Genomic DNA, 20,052 nt, shown 5'->3' on the forward strand with positions numbered 1-20,052 from the left:
CTCCCTGGAGGCTGCTGGAGGAAGCCGGCGCCACCCGGGTGTTAAGGAATAAATCCCGCGCTCCACAGGAGGTTTGTTTTGAGGGGCACCGAATCTGGTATCTGCCACCCTGGAAATGGTAACCTTGGAGGAAGGGCTGGATTTTCGGTACTGAATAAAAAGCACCCCGCACAGCTGTCCCAGTCCGTGTTCGTCACTGGGACATCCTGCTGACAGACCATAATAAATAGCGGTAACAAATACACTCGAGAAGTTCCTGATTTGGACCTGTCAGCTCAAGTCTGGTTTTAATTACAGACTTCATGTTAACAACATACCTGTTTGTAACATACCCCGTTACACCCTTTGTGTTTACTTCCAGTAACATCAAGGCACTGAGAATTGTTGCATCTGTATCCGGACTCGGAATACAGTTGTTACTCTGGTCGTGCTGAATTTTATAGAAGGAGAGATTTATTTTTTTTTCATCTGGTAAAATGAAAGCTAGCACTTCCTCAGAGGTAATATGTATTTTCACTGCCTCTACTTTCTAAACCTAAGTATAAAATTATTTAGTAAAATATTGTCTTTAAAGGGATATTAGGTATGAAAACTGTAGCAAAACTAAGTGGTTCTGTAGAGATCTGGTTTCAAATTAGTCTACTTTGTGTATGGCCCTCAGAATCAGTAGGTCTGAAATGCCCCGTTCACTTTCCTTTGCAACGGAGTTCTGATTTTCCAAGTTCCTTTCAGCTCTAGTCTGTATAAGTGAACTCAGGAAAGGAACTCATGTCACAGTTTTACAAAATGCCATTATTTGCACCTATCCGCCATTAGTCATATTTTATATCATCTGTCAGATATCCTAGAGTTAGGGAACCTACAGCATTCCTACAAGACTTCTACCCCCACTCCTCTTTATTGTCCTAATTTGCTTTTAAACCAATTGTGTTTCACTGCTAAGGCCAATAGTCATTATTCTGTTCTGTCTTCAATACACGGAATCAAAAGCTTTTTCTTAACAGTAGCCTCTGGTTTTCTTTATCTCCTCAGTGTGGAGCATAACTGTGTTTACAGACAGGTGGGTGAATACCTGCCTTGCAAGCCCTGAATCCTCAAAGTTGGATGATTAGAAATTTTCAGATTTTTTAAATAAACATGACTAGCATTTTTTTGCTTAATTCTGTGACACCCCCTACATTAAATCAGTTTTTCCTGGTGCTAGGACCTTTGTTAGCATTTTTTTATGCCAGTGACTGTGCTGTGTTTTTTCTTGGTATATATAAGAAACTACCTTGGTGTATTGTCTTTGGGGAAGGGACAGCAGCAAGAAGCCCAATTCTTAAAGCAGAGCGGCACTGTTGCTGACAAGGCTTCCTGCATGCAGCGGGGCACTCCAAGCAATCGTACAACGCTGTAAAAGAGATTTCTGGGGAAAGTTCCCTCACACCTGAGACAGGTACATCTGGTTTGGTGGGAAACTGTGCCTTGCAGGTGGAAGGGAAATCCTCTTCACAGAGCTTTCCAAATGAGGCAGATCAGCCCATCTCTGGGAATCTCAGCCAAATATACAGCCTGGGACTAATGATTTCATACAGCCTTCCACCAGGAAATAAAGAACGTCCATCTTCCAAGTGCAGGATGCACTCCTTTCATCAAGCTTTCTGCTCCACGCACATTCAGATTTTAAAGCAGATTAAAAATCCCAATACAGTTCCTACCACTGAGAAAAAAAAAAAAAAAGATGGTAGTTGCATTGCAACTGACACAATGACGCAGTGTAGAGCAATGCAGTCTGGGTGGGACAGCAAAGGCTGTGAGAAATGGAGGCTCAGGACACAGCAGAGGAGCACAGGCGTGGAATGAGAAGACCCCACAGCTACAAATGACTCACTATTAGCTAAAGACTCACAGACCTTGTGCCAGAGAAAACCAGTTTTCATGGGTAACAAAGAGAACTAAATGTGAGTACATAACACATGTAAAACAGCATACGGAGTTTAGATGTAACATGGAACTGCAAACCCATGAAGAAAGAGCAAGGTGTAAAAGAGTGTTAAATGTATAAAAATTACCCCAAATTGATCCTAGAGTGAGGGAGAAGAAAACATCGTATTCCTCCGGGTCCCTGAGCCCACGTATGATGACTTGCCCTGACAACGCGCACACACGCACACACACGCACACACACACTCAAGCACTGACCTTCAGATCCAGCAGAGCAGCGGAAGTGTGAGGATTACACCAGTGAAGAGGGATAAAAATAGTTTATATCATAACTTTAACTGCATTACTGCTATTATTACTGTTGTTATTACTTAAACTTTTTCTGCACAGAAGTATTCTTTCTTTTCCCATAATAATTAGACCTGGATTAATAATGATTCTTAACTTAGGCTAAGATTTCAGTTATACGAATAAATTTTTGGCTTTAAACATACATTGCTTCCTCTTTGCCCATAAACAAAGTTTTCAACAATGTAGCAGCAGTGAGACTAGGTTGTGAAAGATAAAACACAGAGTTCCTGGGGGTAAGACCAGTCAGGATGCTGGGGAAAAAACAACCCGGATTTCTTCACGGTTATAATTTTCTTTAAAGCAGTTTTGAAATAGTTGGTATTATTCTACTTGGTGGTGGAATCATAAGAACGTAACAGAACTAATTAATACACTACATGCTGTATGATAATGAGATGTACACAGTAATCCTATAGGATAAACACAATCTTGATTTTTACCTCTAGCTATGCCACATTCTAGCTGCACAATGCCAGTACCCAAGGGGAGTGAAGCATGAAGCACAGACCTCATTCTGCTCGTGCACTGCAGAGCAGCCACGAGAGCTGTCAAGCACTTGCAGGTCCCACATTTGGAAAACCCACACTAGAGGCTTCTATGCCAACCTCCCCTCCGCCCAGGTGTCGGTGCAATGAACATGACTGCCAAGAAGCACGGAGTTTTGCCCAGGGCATTCTTATTTTTTGGTGGCTGATGAAATGTTCTTTTGAATCTGGATGTCTGGTTAGGAGCTAAACCAACCCTGAAGGTGCACTGAGTCTTTACAGAGCTTCCCCTTCCATACCGCTGTCCTGAGAACAGCCCAGACACACAATTAAGCCAGATCCATCACCTTGTGATTATTTCTTATGTAGCACAGTCTGGTTTTCCACAGTGTGACACTGAGATTTTTTGTGTAATTTGCTTCAACATGCATTTTTTTTTCTTTGCACATTAAGTAGAATCCTAAATCATGCTGACATCGGAGACAAATTTGAATAATTCTAATTATCTCTGGGGTTTCAAAGTGGAAAATTAAATTGCAGTGGTAAATATTTGACTTCAGCACTTGCCTCTGGACCCTTTCACCCACTCTATTTTAAAGATTAACCTATGCTTCATATTTTCACTTCTTTCACTTGATGATGTACTCAGTATCTTTAACTCAAAGAAAATCTTTGGCAAACATAAATGGAACTCTTTGCTGGCTTAATTAGTTCAGCATATTAGCCTGTAATTCCAACAATTAATTCTAGTTCCATCGTTCTTCTTCTTAAAAATCTTTCTTCTTGGATTTCAGTGAAAATGGATTTGGAAACAAATGACTATCCCTTTTACATTGTGTCTCAAATGAATAATAACTTAAATTCCCTGCCTCTTTCATTCAAGGATCTGAAAATATTTTCCAAATGTTGGTGCAGAAAACTCCAAATCCCTCACTGATGAGGGGATTACTGTTATTTTCAGATAAAGAAACTGAGGCATAATATGACTAATTACTAGGATTATTTTGTTAGATTGATGTCATCCAAAAACTGGATAAATACTTAGGCCAAACAAAAAATGAGCGTGAGTTGGAGCTGTACTGGAATTTAAAAAACAGTCACATACAACTGAATAAATCTGCATGAAATTACTAATTTCCACATCATAAAATTAATTTAACCAGAAATAATTTCAGGTTGCTATATATTTGTAGGCATGAGACAAATCCTTTGAATGCCTTAAATATACAACTCTCTATCAAGGCAGTAATATAACTTAAAACTATATTGAAACAGTATTTGAAAAATTAAGTACTCAAGGACCCATTCAGACTGGTCAATGATAAGCTCCCTGTTCAATTTCAGTTTGAGCCCTAGCACATTCTTGATGATACAGTTATTAATTACGGGACCAGAAGCTGGTTTTGTTCTCAGGAAGCTTACTTCATTCAGTTCACAGAACAGACAATACCAAAGGGATTTTTTTTAAAAACCCTCTTTTTACTGTTCTTTAGTTCCCTGTAGGATCCTTCTTGTCCCTCATCCAGGGGGTGCACTGAAGATAAAACGTCATTCATTTCAGAATCCCTTCAATTTATCCCCACAGTGCTTTCTCTCTCTCCCAGCCCTTGCCCCATCCCAGAACTTATCAGATAGGGAAACACTATCTGTTCCTTTCACAGAGGTGGAATGGAGAAACATTTCTGTTAAAATTTGAAAAGAATCAGTAAACATGCCAGTGGTTCAAAGCTGTCGAGGCGGTAAGTAGCCCTTTGGTGGTGGTGTACAGGGCAGATCACAGAGCAGACCTTCACATCGCAGGAGGGCCCTCTGTTACACTTCAGACTGTGAAATCAGAGAAGGTGCCTTTCCCCTCTTCCTTTTTAATTTTGGAGACAGTGACACAGACAAGTATTCTACAGAAATTTAATTGAGCATGGTGCTGACACAAATTTATTCTAGTCTCACATATTGAAATCTTTAGTCTGCATTCAATGGTAAGGAAAAACCCACCCAGACTACTATAATACATAGAACAAGAAGCAATTTACTTCGCAATTAGCTTTATACTTTTTTTCCTGTGCAATTACTGGAGACATTTAGATATGAGCTTTCTTCCTTACAAGCAGATTTTAACTAAAGAGTTTAATTATATGCTAAAAGAAAAATGTTTTCTCCAATGTTTCCCTCTGAAACCTGCATTGAATACTTAATCGTGTGTTTATGAGAGTAAAATCTGCTGCTATGGATACAGTGAGGTCAACATTTCAACATAAGAATTTTACTGTGCTGTGTTAAAGGACGTGGTAGGATAATACTTTTGTTTCAACAAAAATATCTTAGAAAGTGTAATGTATTTTTAATTCATATGTAAAGCATTTTATTTACTATTTCTCTTCTAAGTATGGAATTTATAAACAAGGTCCAGACTGGCAGCACTGAAGAAACACCTTGTCTGTAACAGAACTTTATTTCCATTTTCACCTGATGCTATAGAATGTTTTACAAATATTAAGCTGCACAAAAGTCCTCTGATAATCTTCAAAGTGACCCCAAAAAGAAAAAGAAAGGTTTTATAATTTTTATAAAGTCAACAAAAATTTTTTTAAAAAAAAAAAAAAAAAAAAAAAAAAACCCTGCAATTTTCTACTTGTTCCTTGTAAAAGAAAAATGAGTTATGTCCATTTTTATCTCTCCTGCTTTTTGAAGAACTGCAGAACAATAAATTATTTTAATTGAAAGAATAATGCTAAGGAGTATGTCCTCCAAACTGGCTGTTAGGCAGTTGAGTTAAATAACCATTCTAACTCAGTTTTAAATTGTCTTGCAAAAATACCTTCCCTATCATTTACTCAGTTTTTACTTTCTTTTGTATCATTGTATGATAATCCTTCTAATTTTTCTAGTACCTACAGCATTCCAGAAAAGGCTACACAAAAAATATCACAACTTTTAAAAAAGCTACACATAACACAAATACATCCACTCTTCTTTCTTTTATAGGAATAAAGAAAAATAGCAGAAAACTTACCCATTTCTTCCTGTTACTGATCCCATTTAAAATACTTATTATGCTGAATCTTTTACCCCTCTCTCTCTCCTTCTGTAAAAGAAACTTCACTGATAAACCAGGTAACATTTATCTGAAAAGCACAAGCCAAGGTAAATCTACAATTTCCAAACAGCTCAAAATATTTTATTGTTTTATCACTGGACTATGGCACAGTGAGAACCTGACTGAGCGAAAGCGGCTGCTGTTTCAACCCAATAGTTTATTTTTCACAGAAACTGAACTCAGGAATGGTAACTATGAGTCCTGGATTTTCACGGCTACACAGATGCATAGCTAGTGCCAGGACAAGTCTGACAGAGCCTGTTTTTCCTGACGTTTGTTGCAAATAAATTATTTTAACTAGTGAAGAAGTGCATGGCCTTGTGATGTGACCAAAACCAAAGGGCCATGAACTCTCAGTCCTGAGTCTTACTGCACTCTCCTGTGCAGCCTTGTTCAACCAACTCACTTTGACATGTCAAATTGTCCATCTCTAACACTGGACAAGCATATTTCCTCAGGTGCTGTTGTTAGGACTCATTTGGGTTTCTTCAGTACTTAACAGTAATATTTACATTGACAACATAAACAGAGGTTTTGTTAGCATTTTAGAATGATGTCCAAAAATGTTTTATATAGTACCATTTTATTTCTAAAATGTTTTTTTTTTCAGACAAATGCTTTGAAATTATGGAGCCATCTGAATGATCATTTTTATCCTCAACAACTTGTGATGTGTTTTAACAAAAGATAGAGAAGTCTGAAATGCTATTTTTCAAACGGAGTGTAAAAGAACAAACTCAGTGATAATTTTAAGCCAAAAAAAATTCTCAACCTCAAAAATAAAACTAACTTTTGATAACTGCAAAATCAATTAAAAAAATTGCTGATGAGACTAAAACTTCAGGGAAAAAGCAGTATCTATTAGCGGATGCTAGAAGTCTACAAGCCTATTCAGCTTTTCTAAACAATAAGAAATTATTTAAAAGCTAGAAAACCCCCAACAAACTCACTTAATTATAGATGACTGAATAAATCAAAATCTTAATCCTTTTATTAAGAAGCTACTTTTAATACATTTATTTCCTAAAAATGTATTTTAATTTTTAAATAATTAGAAATAAGTTAAAAATTAAAATTATAAGACACATTAGGAGCCAAATCCTGTTGTGATTAATGAGGTTGTTTCATTAACACCAGAAGTTAAGGCTAAATCTATAGCACTCAGCAAGTAATTAAGTTATTGCAAAAATAGAATTTAGTGAAACAGGGAAATGAGCCAATTGAAAAGACTTTCTTCAGTTATTATAGATCCATTGGCAAGATCAAACATATCTTCCAAACTTGCTATTGATTGTAAAGTAACATCAAATGGGATCTGAAAAAAAGAGGAAAAAAAAAAACAAACAAATAAGTTTATTAGGCTTATAGGTACCAAAAAGTACATATATACAAATACAATTATATTAAAGCCAGATTTCTGACCTACAACCAATAAATAAGTTAGAAATAGTCATTGCCTCAATATAAATTCATGATTAATGACATCTCTTGCAGGAAAGCAGTAAAGCAGGATTAAGGGGAGGACATTTCTGTGAACAGTCCTGCTCGCAAAGTTTCTCCTGATTGTCTGTGGGTAGAATGAAGATATCAGACAAGAGCAGCAAGAATGGTTAGTAGTTTGGAAGGCTTTTCCTAAGATGAAAAGTCTAAAGAGTTGAGCTAACTGTAAAAGGTGAAACAGAGGGCAATGATAAACTAGTTTGTATGTCCCTTGGACATGGAGAACTATTTAGTTGATTTAGATATTAAGAAAAACTAACTAAAGGAAGAGAAGCTTGGAACAGGCTATCTAGTGAAGTTAACTTTTAATGTAATTATTTTATTTATAAATTTACTTTTAAGATTGGGAGGCCCCAAGTTTTATGATCTCCCTTAAGAACATAGCTATTCATTAAATAACTTCAAAAACAAGCTGGCTGATCAATTTTTATTCTCAGAACATGAACAGTCAAAAATTTTTAAATGAATAATTCAATAAAAATGCACTTTTTCCACTTAGAAATGTAATTCAATGCTGAATCAAAAGCACCATAAGACGCATGAACAGAAAAAAGAGAATCAAAGAAGAGAAGCTGGAAACATGATAGGAGTTAAATTGTGACAGCTCAGAGAATGAGAAAACAAATACCAGAAATTAGAACTTTGTCCAATTAATTCACAAGAAGACGAGCAAAAAAAAAAAAAAAAAAAAAAAAAAGTGTGTGGTGGGGAAAATTGATGTAAAACTACATATAAGCAATGTATCTGCTGCCTTCTCCTGAATGCTTGAAAAGAAAGGGAATGTACTACCCTACAGTATACATCATCCCACTCTGAGCTTTCCACCTCTAACCAAGAAGACTGGGTAACATGCACATACAACTTATTTGAAAGTTTGGAAATGCTACTTAGAAATACGCTATACATAATGCAGTGCTGAACCCTCCAAAAGTTCTGTTGGCTTCAGAAAAGAATGAAGATAACTCAGCATCTTGAAGAATTACGCTTCGCTTGCTCAACCAAATCTGCCATATCTAACAGGATCTTAGTTTGAAGTCTCTATCTGAACCTTTGTGATGAAAAGCCCAGTGTTCCACCTGTTGAAACATTTTAGTTTCTTGTGGCATTTAGCCGGAATAAAACAGAGCAGTTAACATCATTTTCTTACTGGAAGGACACCACTAAATCTGCTCCCTCACTTTCATCGTAGACCCAAAGAAAGAAGCATGCAAAGTGAGGAGGGGTTAATGAGAATTTAAAACAGGTCCAGGAGGTCCATGTGAGTCTAAGAAAGTTTGTCTGCACCTTTCCCTAGCTATCTGTCAAATCTCTCTACCATGGAAGGCATTTCAGTAGGACTGTGAGAAGTATAGCTTTGCAGAATGAACGTCTATGTATTTTGATGCATTGATAAAGCCAGATTGAGTGATATGAAGGTCTGGAAGTCATTGGAGAGAGAGCTTCAGGATGGATAAGAACGGGTGGCAAGAATGGTGCAGTATGTGTAAAAGGGAAGGAAAGACGTACTCCTAGGTACCAGACTGCAGGATGCACAGGGCAGCATTACAGATTCTCTCTTCTATGATAGGCCACCAGCCAAACTGTTCACAGATAAAACTCAGGATTCTCTTCTGGTAGGAAGAGCTACCTGACTGGAAAAGAAGAGTGCAGTGGATGCCTTATCCATTATCATTCCACTGTGAACAGGTAAGATATCTGAGGTAAGATATTACAGGTTATTAAGATTACAGATAAGATATTTGAGCATTAGTAGGGGGGGTGATATATTATGGTGGATTCCAAAATCTTCCTTGGAGTTCCTTGAGCCCTGGCAGCTGTGGTCCTCTCCTGATCCCCCTAGGATGGCTGTGAATGCTGAACAGAACTACTGACCAATGTTGGCCAGTTCCCCAAGCGTCCTCTGGGATACTGACTACAACTGGCGAATAGATAAATACAACAGCATGGCCAAAAAATAGCATGCTATCTCTCAGGACATGTCATAGGCAAGGCAGAGAAAGCTAAAGAAAACAGAAGGAAAGCCTGAATAACTGTAAAAATACTGGGATGGAAGGAAATTGCATTTGGCAATTGCATCATGGAAATTCACTGGGGTCTCTGTAAACAATGACCAGAGGATGGTGGATAAACCAGATGAACCCATTGTGAGTGAGATTCATTTTTAATACATTTTTGTACGCAGAAAAAGGTGATTGTAACGAACAATGAAGATAGTCACAGTTTGTAATCATGCACATTTGTATTTTATTTGTAAAGATGAAAAAATAAAGCCCAAACAGAAAGCCCAATAATGTATGAGAAAAAAATGGAAGATACTTAGTGGTATAATCCATGTTTCGGTTTAACTGAAAAAATATTTATTTTAGAAAACGGATTTTTACTATTAGTGAAAATAGCATACCTCAGTTAATGGTAAGGACAGGGCTGGAACAGCAGACAGCAGTTCTTTGACTTCAGATAAATGAGTTTTAGCCATTTCCTAATGGTATAAAACAAGAAAAAACTAATGATGTACTATCAGTCTTCTCTGATAAGCTAATGGCTTGGCTTTACAAAATTTTTCAGAACAATCAAGTTTTAGGTTATTCTATTCACAGCAAAATAAACCTTAGCCAATTAATATAAATTTTCTGCAACATAAATAGTAGTGTTTGCTGTACAAATCCAAGTGCTCAAACCTTGCAGTTCCTACTGAGGTAACATTGCCCCTGGCTCAGGTATTAAATCCAGTGCGCAAGCATACTTGTGCTATGTGTTTACCGAAGACATTCTAAACAAACATTCTGACAAGATGATATTTATAAATTGTATAATGCATGGCATGTTAATCTCAGTATTCTAAACATTGCTTTTCCAATTTGTGACATATATTAATGAAAGTTTGAGCAAAACCCTTCAGGTAATCAGAAACACCCACTAAAGGACAGCAATGTCTACCCTCCTGAAAGCACTGTGATTGGCCAAAACATCATTTGTTCTCCAAGCTGCTCAGAATACAGCCTCGTAATAATGGCACAGTGCACAACTGTCACTGTTTCACAGCATCCATCAGACAAAATGACAGCCTCTACATCATTAATCATTTCATATAATAGATATAAAGAGAATCCTGTCACATGATAAATGTCTCCCACTTTGAAAATAAAAGTCTATTTTGCCTTGGCATTTATCAAGCAGCAGTTATGCTGTGGCAACATTCTTTTCCAATGACATTATCTCAAACAGACCACATGGAAAATTCAGAAATTACCGCTTTTGTGTGTGTATGGGAGAGGAGTTATTTGACTGCGGAGCATATTCAGCCTTGCTAATAAAAAGAAAAGAGGAAGGTGATGTAGAGAAAATGAAAATAAATTCACTGCCAGTTTTAGTCCTCTCTCAAGAACATTATTAGAAGGTTCTTATTTCAGAAACCATCACTGCCCATTTTGCACTGAAGATGTGTAACTGATTTTTAAAAAGCACTTTGGGGTTTGTCGCCATGCTAATTTAACACATTGCCAAGAATTTTCAGATGTAGATTACTATAAATTAGGTATCAATTTTCAAATCTATGTACCTGAAGAGGTAGCCTTTATTTTCACGTGGAAGGTTGAAAATGCCTGATATTTTTGTAAAGTGACAAGCAATATATAAGGAAAAAGAAAAGTTAAATATTAAATGAAAAGTGAAAATATTTCAACATTTCTTGAAAGGGGTGAGGGAAGTTTAATCTTTTATGTCTGCCTTCCAAGTTATCTGTCATTTATTTCCCCAAAACAGACATCTTAAATAAAAGACTGTCAGACATATTTAAAAGCAGAAATGTTCTCACTTACTTCTGTTTTTTCATCAAGATGCACTTTTGTAACATTCATTTTGGTTTCTTTTGAAGGAATTATTTTCAAGGTTTCACTTTGTTCAAGAAAACTTGTAGGTTCTGAAGCTGAAGACAAGCTTTTAGAACTTTGCATCAACATTTCAACTTGGTGCTTCAGATCAGATAATTTCTCCCGTAAAGAAATAATTCTGAAAGAACACAGTTTTTTTCATTATATAACAATATTTGTTGTTTCCATGTTATAATTAAACTGACCTAGCTTTTATTATGTATTGATTAGGTTCTATGTTTTGTTTCATTTCAAGACCGATCTCATAGTTCTACAAAAAGAAGTACTTAATTAAAGAAAGTGGAAATATGGAGTGCATTAGGCTTTTGCATTAAAAATTATAAGAAGTATTTTAAGTATGCCTCTCTAAGTAAAGATTTTCTCATCAAACCAGCACAAGGTAGGCTGACAAGCTAGATAGCAGGGGCTGCAACTCTTCTTGGCCCAGTATGCCTTCCCTTCCACCTCCTCAGCAGTTCCAAAAATTCTGGGGCTAGATGAATGACGAGGAAGAAGTAATGAAAAATACCATAAGATCTAAAATGAAGGGCTGAGTCTGGGGCTACAACTGAGAAAAAGTCTTGCATAATCAGAGTTGTAATACGGGACGGAGAAAGTAGCTGATCCAGTGAGAGAATGGGAATAACTGCTGCGAATGCTCCTTAGATTTCTTAGCGTTTTCTTATGTTGCTATGCCAATATAATACAATTAGCATGTGTTGTTCAGTTCTTTAAGAGTCAAAATTAAAATGCTGATGGGCTGAAAAGGCATATGTTTGGATGGGTGCAACTGTGTACAACATCTTACAGTTTTTTATAGTGAAAAATCTCTGAAAAGTGAAAATGAATGCTTTTAAAGACTTACAGCTCTTTGATATTTTGTACTTTGTTTTCTCTCATCCTAAATGGTTGAGTGATCTTTAATATAGCATGAAATTACAGGACAAAGTCAGTGATTATTTACCTAGCCAATGGAATCCACAAGTGGCCTGAAAATGTAGACACTGAATTGAAAATCTTCATGTTGCTAATCTTGACAGGCTTTGTATTATAAGCATAAAGCAGCAAAACCTGTAAAAGAGATGGAATAGGTAAGCTATAATGCAGTATGGTATAGTATATCTGAGCTATTTCAGTGGTAGTAGATTGTAATGATCAAATACAGTGTACTAAGGAACACTTAGATAACTGACTTTCAAAAAAGGGGGAGTGTGGCCTCCTATAATACTATACTGTTTTTATAGGTGTTAAAGCAATTTAATTATGGTTATAATTTATACAGGTTTAAAAATTAATTATACCCTATAGAGTCACCATCAAAATCCCAGTCTTGTCCTGATCCTCATCAATCAATCCCATTTATGCTCCAGTTTCAGGTAGGCTGAACAGAGAGTTTTACTGAATTTCCAAAGGCCCTATGTAATTAGTTACATTTGCTATATGGCCTTGTGCATGGCTGTCATCATACTAGTTTTAAATGCATGAAGTGCACATAACTCACCAATCTAATAAAGCTGAATGAATATAAGAGCACAAGAAAATTAAATAGAATGTTCTTATCTTTCACTGAATTAATTTGCTGTTATTATTGAAAATATGCTTCCTAGGGGTAGCTGAATATTTTGACTATATGGAGAATGTCAAGAATACGGCATTCATATTTTCATCATTTTCAAGAGCTGTCTTTGGATCTTTAATGATCTTTAAGGTCATGCTAAAGTAACCTGCAAAACTGTATTGAAAAGTACATTATTTTCACTAAGTCCACATGGCTTCTATCAGCTTACTAAATAGAGATGAAAAGGGTCTAGCAGAAATTTTAACACTGATCTGCTATGCCAAAAAGTTTGGAGATCATGGATTTCTACTGCAGTAGCAAAAATTTTACCTACATGCTGTTCTCGTTTAAAAATAAACCAAATTCCATGTCCTAGTCTCTTCCTTTTCTGCAACCCTCCAATCTCTCTCATAGTTCGTGTGTAGTCTGCTTTCTTAGGGAAAGGAGGTTTACAAAATCCCATTTTCCCTGTATGTGTGTACCTCTGTTTTTACAACAGCCTCCCACCAAACAGTGTTGTTTGAATGTATTGGTCAGCTCTAACCAAACTTAACAGAGTGGAGGTCTTAAAGGCATCAAAAGCATGAATGCAACATGGCATGGAAGCTCTGTATGGTCAACAAAGTCTTTCTTTGGCCTGCAACCAAAAAACTGTCAGGTCATTCTGTTTGTCTTGCATAGTAGGTTTGTGGCAGAGTAAATATATAGCTCCCTGCTGTCCAGCTTGCCAATCAGCCTATGTTATAATTCAGTTAAAAAGCTGATCAGTCATAACACAAATATTAATTGAAATGAGACTTAATTTGTTCCAATACCTAAGGAACTGCTTTGGTGTAGTTATACCTTAGTCTCTGTATCGTTTGATGGCTTTGCCAGAGAAGGAATGTACCACTGAATGTTAATTTCCTTATTTGAAGCATTTGCTGCCCTACTCTCCATCTGACTGTCTGCCTCTGCAACAACAGAAGTGGAAGAAGGTATTCTCACATGTGACATCTCTGATGTAATTCCAGTAATTTCAGGAGACATCTGAAGCACAAAAGAAAATTTAAAATTGTATTTCTCTAGTGTAACGTGCAAAATCTGTTATAATCTAGTGTCTACTAGAAGCAGTATGACTCCTGCACAAATATATGCTTATTTAGATAAATGAGTAATTTTAGAAGGTGTCCATTTTACCAAGTTAAGGCTTTTCAAATTACACACACGATGAGATATTTCTAAAGGTAATGCGAAGGACCTCTGGGCTGACTACAGTAACAATGATTGTTACATTTGACTTACCTTCCTTATGGCGGTATGTTTTTTGTTAAAATATATTATTTGACATGCTGACCATACAAAATTTAGTGCTGAAAAAGTAATTTGTCTGCTATAGATATTGATAATTAAAATAGTAATCTGAATGCTAGACTAATGCTTTATCTACCTTTACCTATTTGTTTTCATATTAGCTCTGCAACTAACAAAGGGTGATATATACTGAAAAATCAGTCACTTTGTTTGTGAGGATTTGTCATATCTCATATTTACTAAAATATATCTGGAACATTAGCAGGCTATTCATGAAATTGTTACTGTTTGGCCATCTTTTACTAGGGAAGCAATGGAGGAATACTGCCAACCAACATTCATCCATGAATAAAAGCCTTAAAATTGTAAAATATTTGATTTAAAGGCTGTTCAGCACCATAATGTTTCTAATTTTGAGGTGTTATGCAGATCAGCAAAGAATAGAGGAGGCCACACAGTGACATTTTGGGGGAATGCTGAAGCTATTTGAAAAGGTTGTTAGTGTCTCCATCAATGACTGAAAAGTGTGGACACTGAAAACAGCTGCCTGGGGAGTTTGTTCTTTTTTAATTTTGAATGTTTGTTACTGAAAATACCTGGAGAACTTTACCCACTTTATTTTCAGAAAATACAGCTCATGACCAATACCGGGCAGTAAATCCAGGTGAGCAGATGATGGATTTTTTCACAGTAATGTAATCTTACTTCATAAAGCCAGTTGCCATCCCACATCAAAATACAGCAGAAGTGAAGATAAAGATGAAGTCATGCATTTGAGCATATGGCTATGCCTTCAGGATGGCATGAGACAATTAACTGGGGATGATCCATGCCACATGGACTCTAAACACTAAGGCAGTGATAACAGTGGCCATAATCCATGATGTGCCATGATCTGTGCATGGATCACCCACCTACTGCAAGGTTCTGCGTTCAGGATCTTAGACTTTAGTTTTGGCAATGAATCACCCACTATACTGCTAGCATGAAGAGTAAACAACATTATGAGAAAACACATATATGGAGGTGGGAAGAACCTACTTTATGCCATGTCCCTTACTTAGAGCTCTTAAAAGTCAATTTTATGACAGATACGTCTTTCTAAAATGTGTGGCATGTTTTCATTTTCACTGACCTGCATATTTTGTTATTTACATCATATTGAATCTTTTTGGGGAAGGATACTACAACTGGTCTTGTCAAACTGGAGGGTTGCTGAATTACATACATATTTATTTATCTATACAACTTACTCAAAAGCCTCAAAAACAACAAACAGTCTTAGTTAAGTGTTTCCAGTCGTACATACTACCATGGGGTGGAATGGAAAACAAGCATGCAAAATGTAACAGGCCACATAATTTTAATTATAGCCTTCTTAATGTAATTTGGATGCTTTGTTCAGCAGAGCTGAAAAAAACTTGAAGAATCAAAACCAGAATTACAAAGACACATGTAAGTGAAATAACCTTGTACATAAAAATCATTCTTTCAAAAATTATATCTATTTGTACTGTTAAAAATCCCAGTATCAAATTACAGTAACATTTAAAAAAATAATTTATACAGCCTTCTGAATAGTTAAAGCTTCTAAAAATGTTGTGATAAAATCAATGAAGCTTAGATTTTAAAAAAGTAAGAGCTTTATGCTTGTTAGCTGTCTACAACAGTGAAGCTAACACATGATTATGCAGCTTGCACCTGTCACGAACATGACAGTGAGCTCTGAAGCTTATTATTCTAGGACAGTGTAATACTAATTATGTCAAAAGAAGAGCAGACAGAGTAAAATAATTTTTGATATACGATGGCTGTTATAAATGTCACATACCATATATTTACAATTTATTCAGTGGCACAGTCAGCTCTTTGTCGGGAAATGAGTAATGATATGCTGTCCAACAATGCAGAAAGTTCACCAACTCTAGAAGAGCTACTTTCACAAAAGTATTTTAATTCATTTTTATAAGATAAAAAGTTCTCACTCCTCAAGGCTCCCCTGTCTCCATCTAATACTGAACATAACGGGTAAAAAATAAACCGTAGAGAGTAACCTGTCATTTTAATTTTTTAGTAGTAGGATAATTATTCATGTGAGAAGTGGGATGGAGAAATTTTGAAGAATTATTTTTACATTGAATCTTCAAAGAGTATTACTACTCAATATTCAACACATATGCCATGGTCAGCATAGACTCCAGAATTCCAGTTCAGGAGTTCTCTGAGTAATACAGTCTGAGCCTTCTGTATTTGAAACCTCAAATAGGTTGTTCACAAGCCAGAGATCTGAAAATATTTATTTTCTAGCCAGTTGATAATCAGTGAACAAAACTGGCACACAAGGCCTTCAACAAATTTTGAGAAAATATAAGGTTTTTTTGAAAGTCATGTTTTTATTGTAGACCAAATTAATATAGAGGCTTGTATATACAAATTAGAAAGCAAACAACAGGACACTTGTGGTACAAAACATGGAGATCTACAAGATTAAAAGCCTCAGTCCTATCAAATAACACAGCCAACTTAATTAACTGATAATGAAATCTTCTTAAATATCATTCTGCTTAATCTTCTACGGTCTAAATACAGTAGGCATGTGATAGAGATCATTTTTGCAGGAATGAACACAAGGATATTTGCATTTGTTAACTATGTCCTTCAGTGTTTGCATGGGATTTTGGTTTTACACTGATCTTCTGCATAATAAATTCCATTATTCTATAGTGTTCTCAGAAATATCACCATTGGAACTAGCAAGAATATGAGTGAAATGCAAATATAATACATATTTTTGAAATATCACAAAGAGAATAATTACCTTTGAAGAATCAGCTGGCCTACCAAGTGGCAATTCTACATCATGTAGCTCTTCTGGGAAATTCTCAAGACAACACACTGAATATTCAAACAAATGTTTTTTAAGAAAGGAATGCATTTCTGCTATGCGTAGAACAATCCCTGTGTCAAAAACAGAACTAAAGTGTCCATCTCTCGCAGAAAATGATCCAGGTCCTGAGTTAGAGGCAGCTTTGAAAAGAGATTTTTGTTACATCATCATTTGCCACAAAAAAAGTAAAGTTTCTACAGCTACTCAGTATACACAAATTTTGAAAATATAGTAAAGTATGTAAATTGATTCAATATCAAATAAGTGCATTTCCAACAGTTATACTGATTGTCCTTACGTATTATTAGGTCATGCTATTTGTATTGCAATTTTTCACTGGAGACTGATAATGAAACAAGCTCTGTCTAGACATTATAAAGTAGCATAAAATGGGAGGTGCAGTTTTGAGGTCTAGGTACTTAAATTTAGATGTGTAAGCATCAGGATATTCACTAGATGTCTAAGCACCCACTAGAATACATGCTTATTTATCCAATACAGTGAAAGTAAGTTCTAAGAGCTCTGAAGACCCTCATTTAGACAGCTGAGTTGCTCCCTAGGCTCCATCACTGGTAACTACAGCTGAGACATACATGCACATTTTGACACCTACTTGTAGGTACCTTACTGTCCTTATAGTTCTGCAGTGAGGTAGAATACTTTCCTTTCATTTGATGCTGCAAGGAAAAAACCGAACCATCTCTGAAATTGTAATTTTCAGAGTTGCTAGATTTCTCTCTAGGCAGCACCAATATGTACAATCTAGTTCTATTCTCACCTACCAGGTCATCACTTGTATATCCAGCAGCTGGCCATCAGATGTAGATTATTAGGGCCCTGAAATTAATGGGTACTTACTCTGTTTGAAAGGTCTTACCTATTACTACCTTTTGTTTACAGTGAAATAAATCAAGTATGTGCATAACATCTAGAGGTTTAGTCAAAACACATTTAGAAATGCTCAGCCTTCCTATTTATGCTACACTCAGTTCTCACAAACAGGCCCCCAAACTGAACAGATCTATTTCTGGTGTGACTTAAGTCTGATGTATCTAGAACTAAAACCAAATATAGATAATGATTTTTTTTTAAAAAAATGCTTCAGATATAGTAACAGCAATTAAGTTTTGAGGCATGCTTTTCCTGGTATCATGAAGGCTTATGAAATGATGAAAAAAGGTAATAATATCTTCACTTACAACACTTGCAGGCCAACATAAATCTTGATTTCAGTGAAGATTTTTTCACATTGATACAATTTAAATGAACTCAAAATAAACCTATTTGAGATGACAGCCTTAGAATCTGACACTGTTGGCTGCCAAGAACAATATCTCACTTATGGCAATTTTCTAGAAGGAAGAGAAAAATCTTACCAAATAGAAGGTTTGTATTATAAAGTCTTTTTAAGTAACTGTGGTAACGAATTAAGTGAACCCATGTTATTATCTCTTTCTTTTGGCTGGCCTTGGCAGCAAGACTTTCTGTTCCTTCACTTTGGCTCTGCTCGTCTTGTATGATTTCTTTGTTTTCAGTAGAAGATGCTGTGGGACTTTCAGAGATAATACTGTATCCATCTGCAAACAGTTCAACAACAACAGCTCACATTAAGTGAATGGTAGCAATTCAAAAGCTATTTCTGAATTGTGTTGGAATTGACTAATCTGTAACAAAAAAATGTAACTTGTGAACCTGGTTATGTTTTCTATAAGAGGAAAATTCTTTCTATTCTGTTTTAATATCAGTTGAACTAATATGGAAACTGTTTCTCAGATCATGTCCAGGAATCTGGTCCTCGCAAGAAGCTGAAAGGGGTAAAGAGCAAGGTGCTCTCTCTCTCTCTATGAATTTAAATATAAAACCATTATTTCTATCCATTGCTCAATAGCAGATGTTTACTAAATTGAAACAATACTAGAAGTAATCAGTCATAACTACTTAACATAATTAATATCTAATAACTATAACTAATTCCCAGTCATATTGAACTGAACTCAGAGATGAGTTGGGTACTCTGAAATGTTTACTGCTAGCTTCAATCCAATCCCTTTTAGATATTAAGCACATTATCAATGAAATGTGTTCTTGACAATGGACTAAAAAAATATTTCTTTTTTGGTGCTGCCTAAAAGTTATACTTATGCAAAAAGAGGAAAAAGTAATCAGTACAGCTATCGCTATATCACTGCTTATATTCAAGCTTTTTCACTGTATTAGTTCATGGCTCTCTGAAAAGCCTACACAATTCTTCTGCTCTATTTCTCATTCCAAATTGAACAAACATTATGTTACTGTAACTCCTAGTAGTAAACGTCCAGAGAATAATTATGTGTGTTTCTTCCAAATCTGTATGTCTCTATTATTCCTGATATTTCATTGTCAATTGTAAAAAACAGAATTTAATTAAAATGGCCATATTGTTTATAGATGAAATTTAAACAATGTGTTTCACTAATGGTTTTACAGAAAATATTTAACATGCTTGCCGATCATTTCCATTTTGATTTACCTTTATATATTTTGGCCTACTATTGCTTTTCTACATTTTCTATTCTTCTTTGTATTGCCTAACAGAACTATCAGGAGAAACACCTGCTGCATTTGCTAAAAGAAAAAACGATCTGTAATTATAGGCAAATGGAGCTAGTACGAAACAATCAGATTGATGGAAGGTCTTAGCATACAACACTTGTTTTCATGAACCAATCAAAACACATATGTTTAAACACTGTACAGTACGTAGACATTGCTCAGCTTTGCCAGCAACTATCAGGCAGGGCTATTCAATCTTTGTCATTTACTTGGGATAATTGAAATTAAGCCACTGAAACAAAATTTTATCACTAAAATTGTGGTTCCCAGTTTAAAAATAAATATAGATATTTTGCCTTAGTGTTTATACAACATCTAGCAACCATTATCTCTGAATTCCTAGTTTCACTGATTTATTTTTTTTAAATGAAAACCTTCCATTTCATCAACTCCATTAGCTGTAAAATAAATGCAGAAGTTGGAAATAAACCAGACAAAGGCAAAGTTCTACCAAGCTAATGGAAGCATGTCTGATCATTGGACTGGAAAGAGGGAAT

General features: G+C 35.7%; 1 protein-coding gene across 1 annotated transcript in view; it reads right to left on the reverse strand.

The window, feature by feature from the left end:
- Nucleotides 1–317: 317 nt before the first annotated feature.
- CFAP54 (cilia and flagella associated 54) overlaps nucleotides 318–20,052 on the reverse strand; it is a gene marked incomplete at both ends in the record, with an annotated part of 75,593 nt that continues 55,858 nt past the window's right edge. The window contains 7 exons of the mRNA XM_010085934.1: nucleotides 318–430; nucleotides 9,758–9,835; nucleotides 11,175–11,364; nucleotides 12,190–12,296; nucleotides 13,627–13,812; nucleotides 16,895–16,971; nucleotides 18,340–18,540. Coding sequence (XP_010084236.1) covers nucleotides 318–430; nucleotides 9,758–9,835; nucleotides 11,175–11,364; nucleotides 12,190–12,296; nucleotides 13,627–13,812; nucleotides 16,895–16,971; nucleotides 18,340–18,540 — 952 coding nt within the window. The remainder of the gene's footprint in view (nucleotides 431–9,757; nucleotides 9,836–11,174; nucleotides 11,365–12,189; nucleotides 12,297–13,626; nucleotides 13,813–16,894; nucleotides 16,972–18,339; nucleotides 18,541–20,052) is intronic.

Source organism: Pterocles gutturalis, unplaced genomic scaffold (assembly GCF_000699245.1).
Source record: "Pterocles gutturalis isolate BGI_N339 unplaced genomic scaffold, ASM69924v1 scaffold32405, whole genome shotgun sequence".
In the NCBI taxonomy this organism is placed as follows: domain Eukaryota; kingdom Metazoa; phylum Chordata; class Aves; order Pterocliformes; family Pteroclidae; genus Pterocles; species Pterocles gutturalis.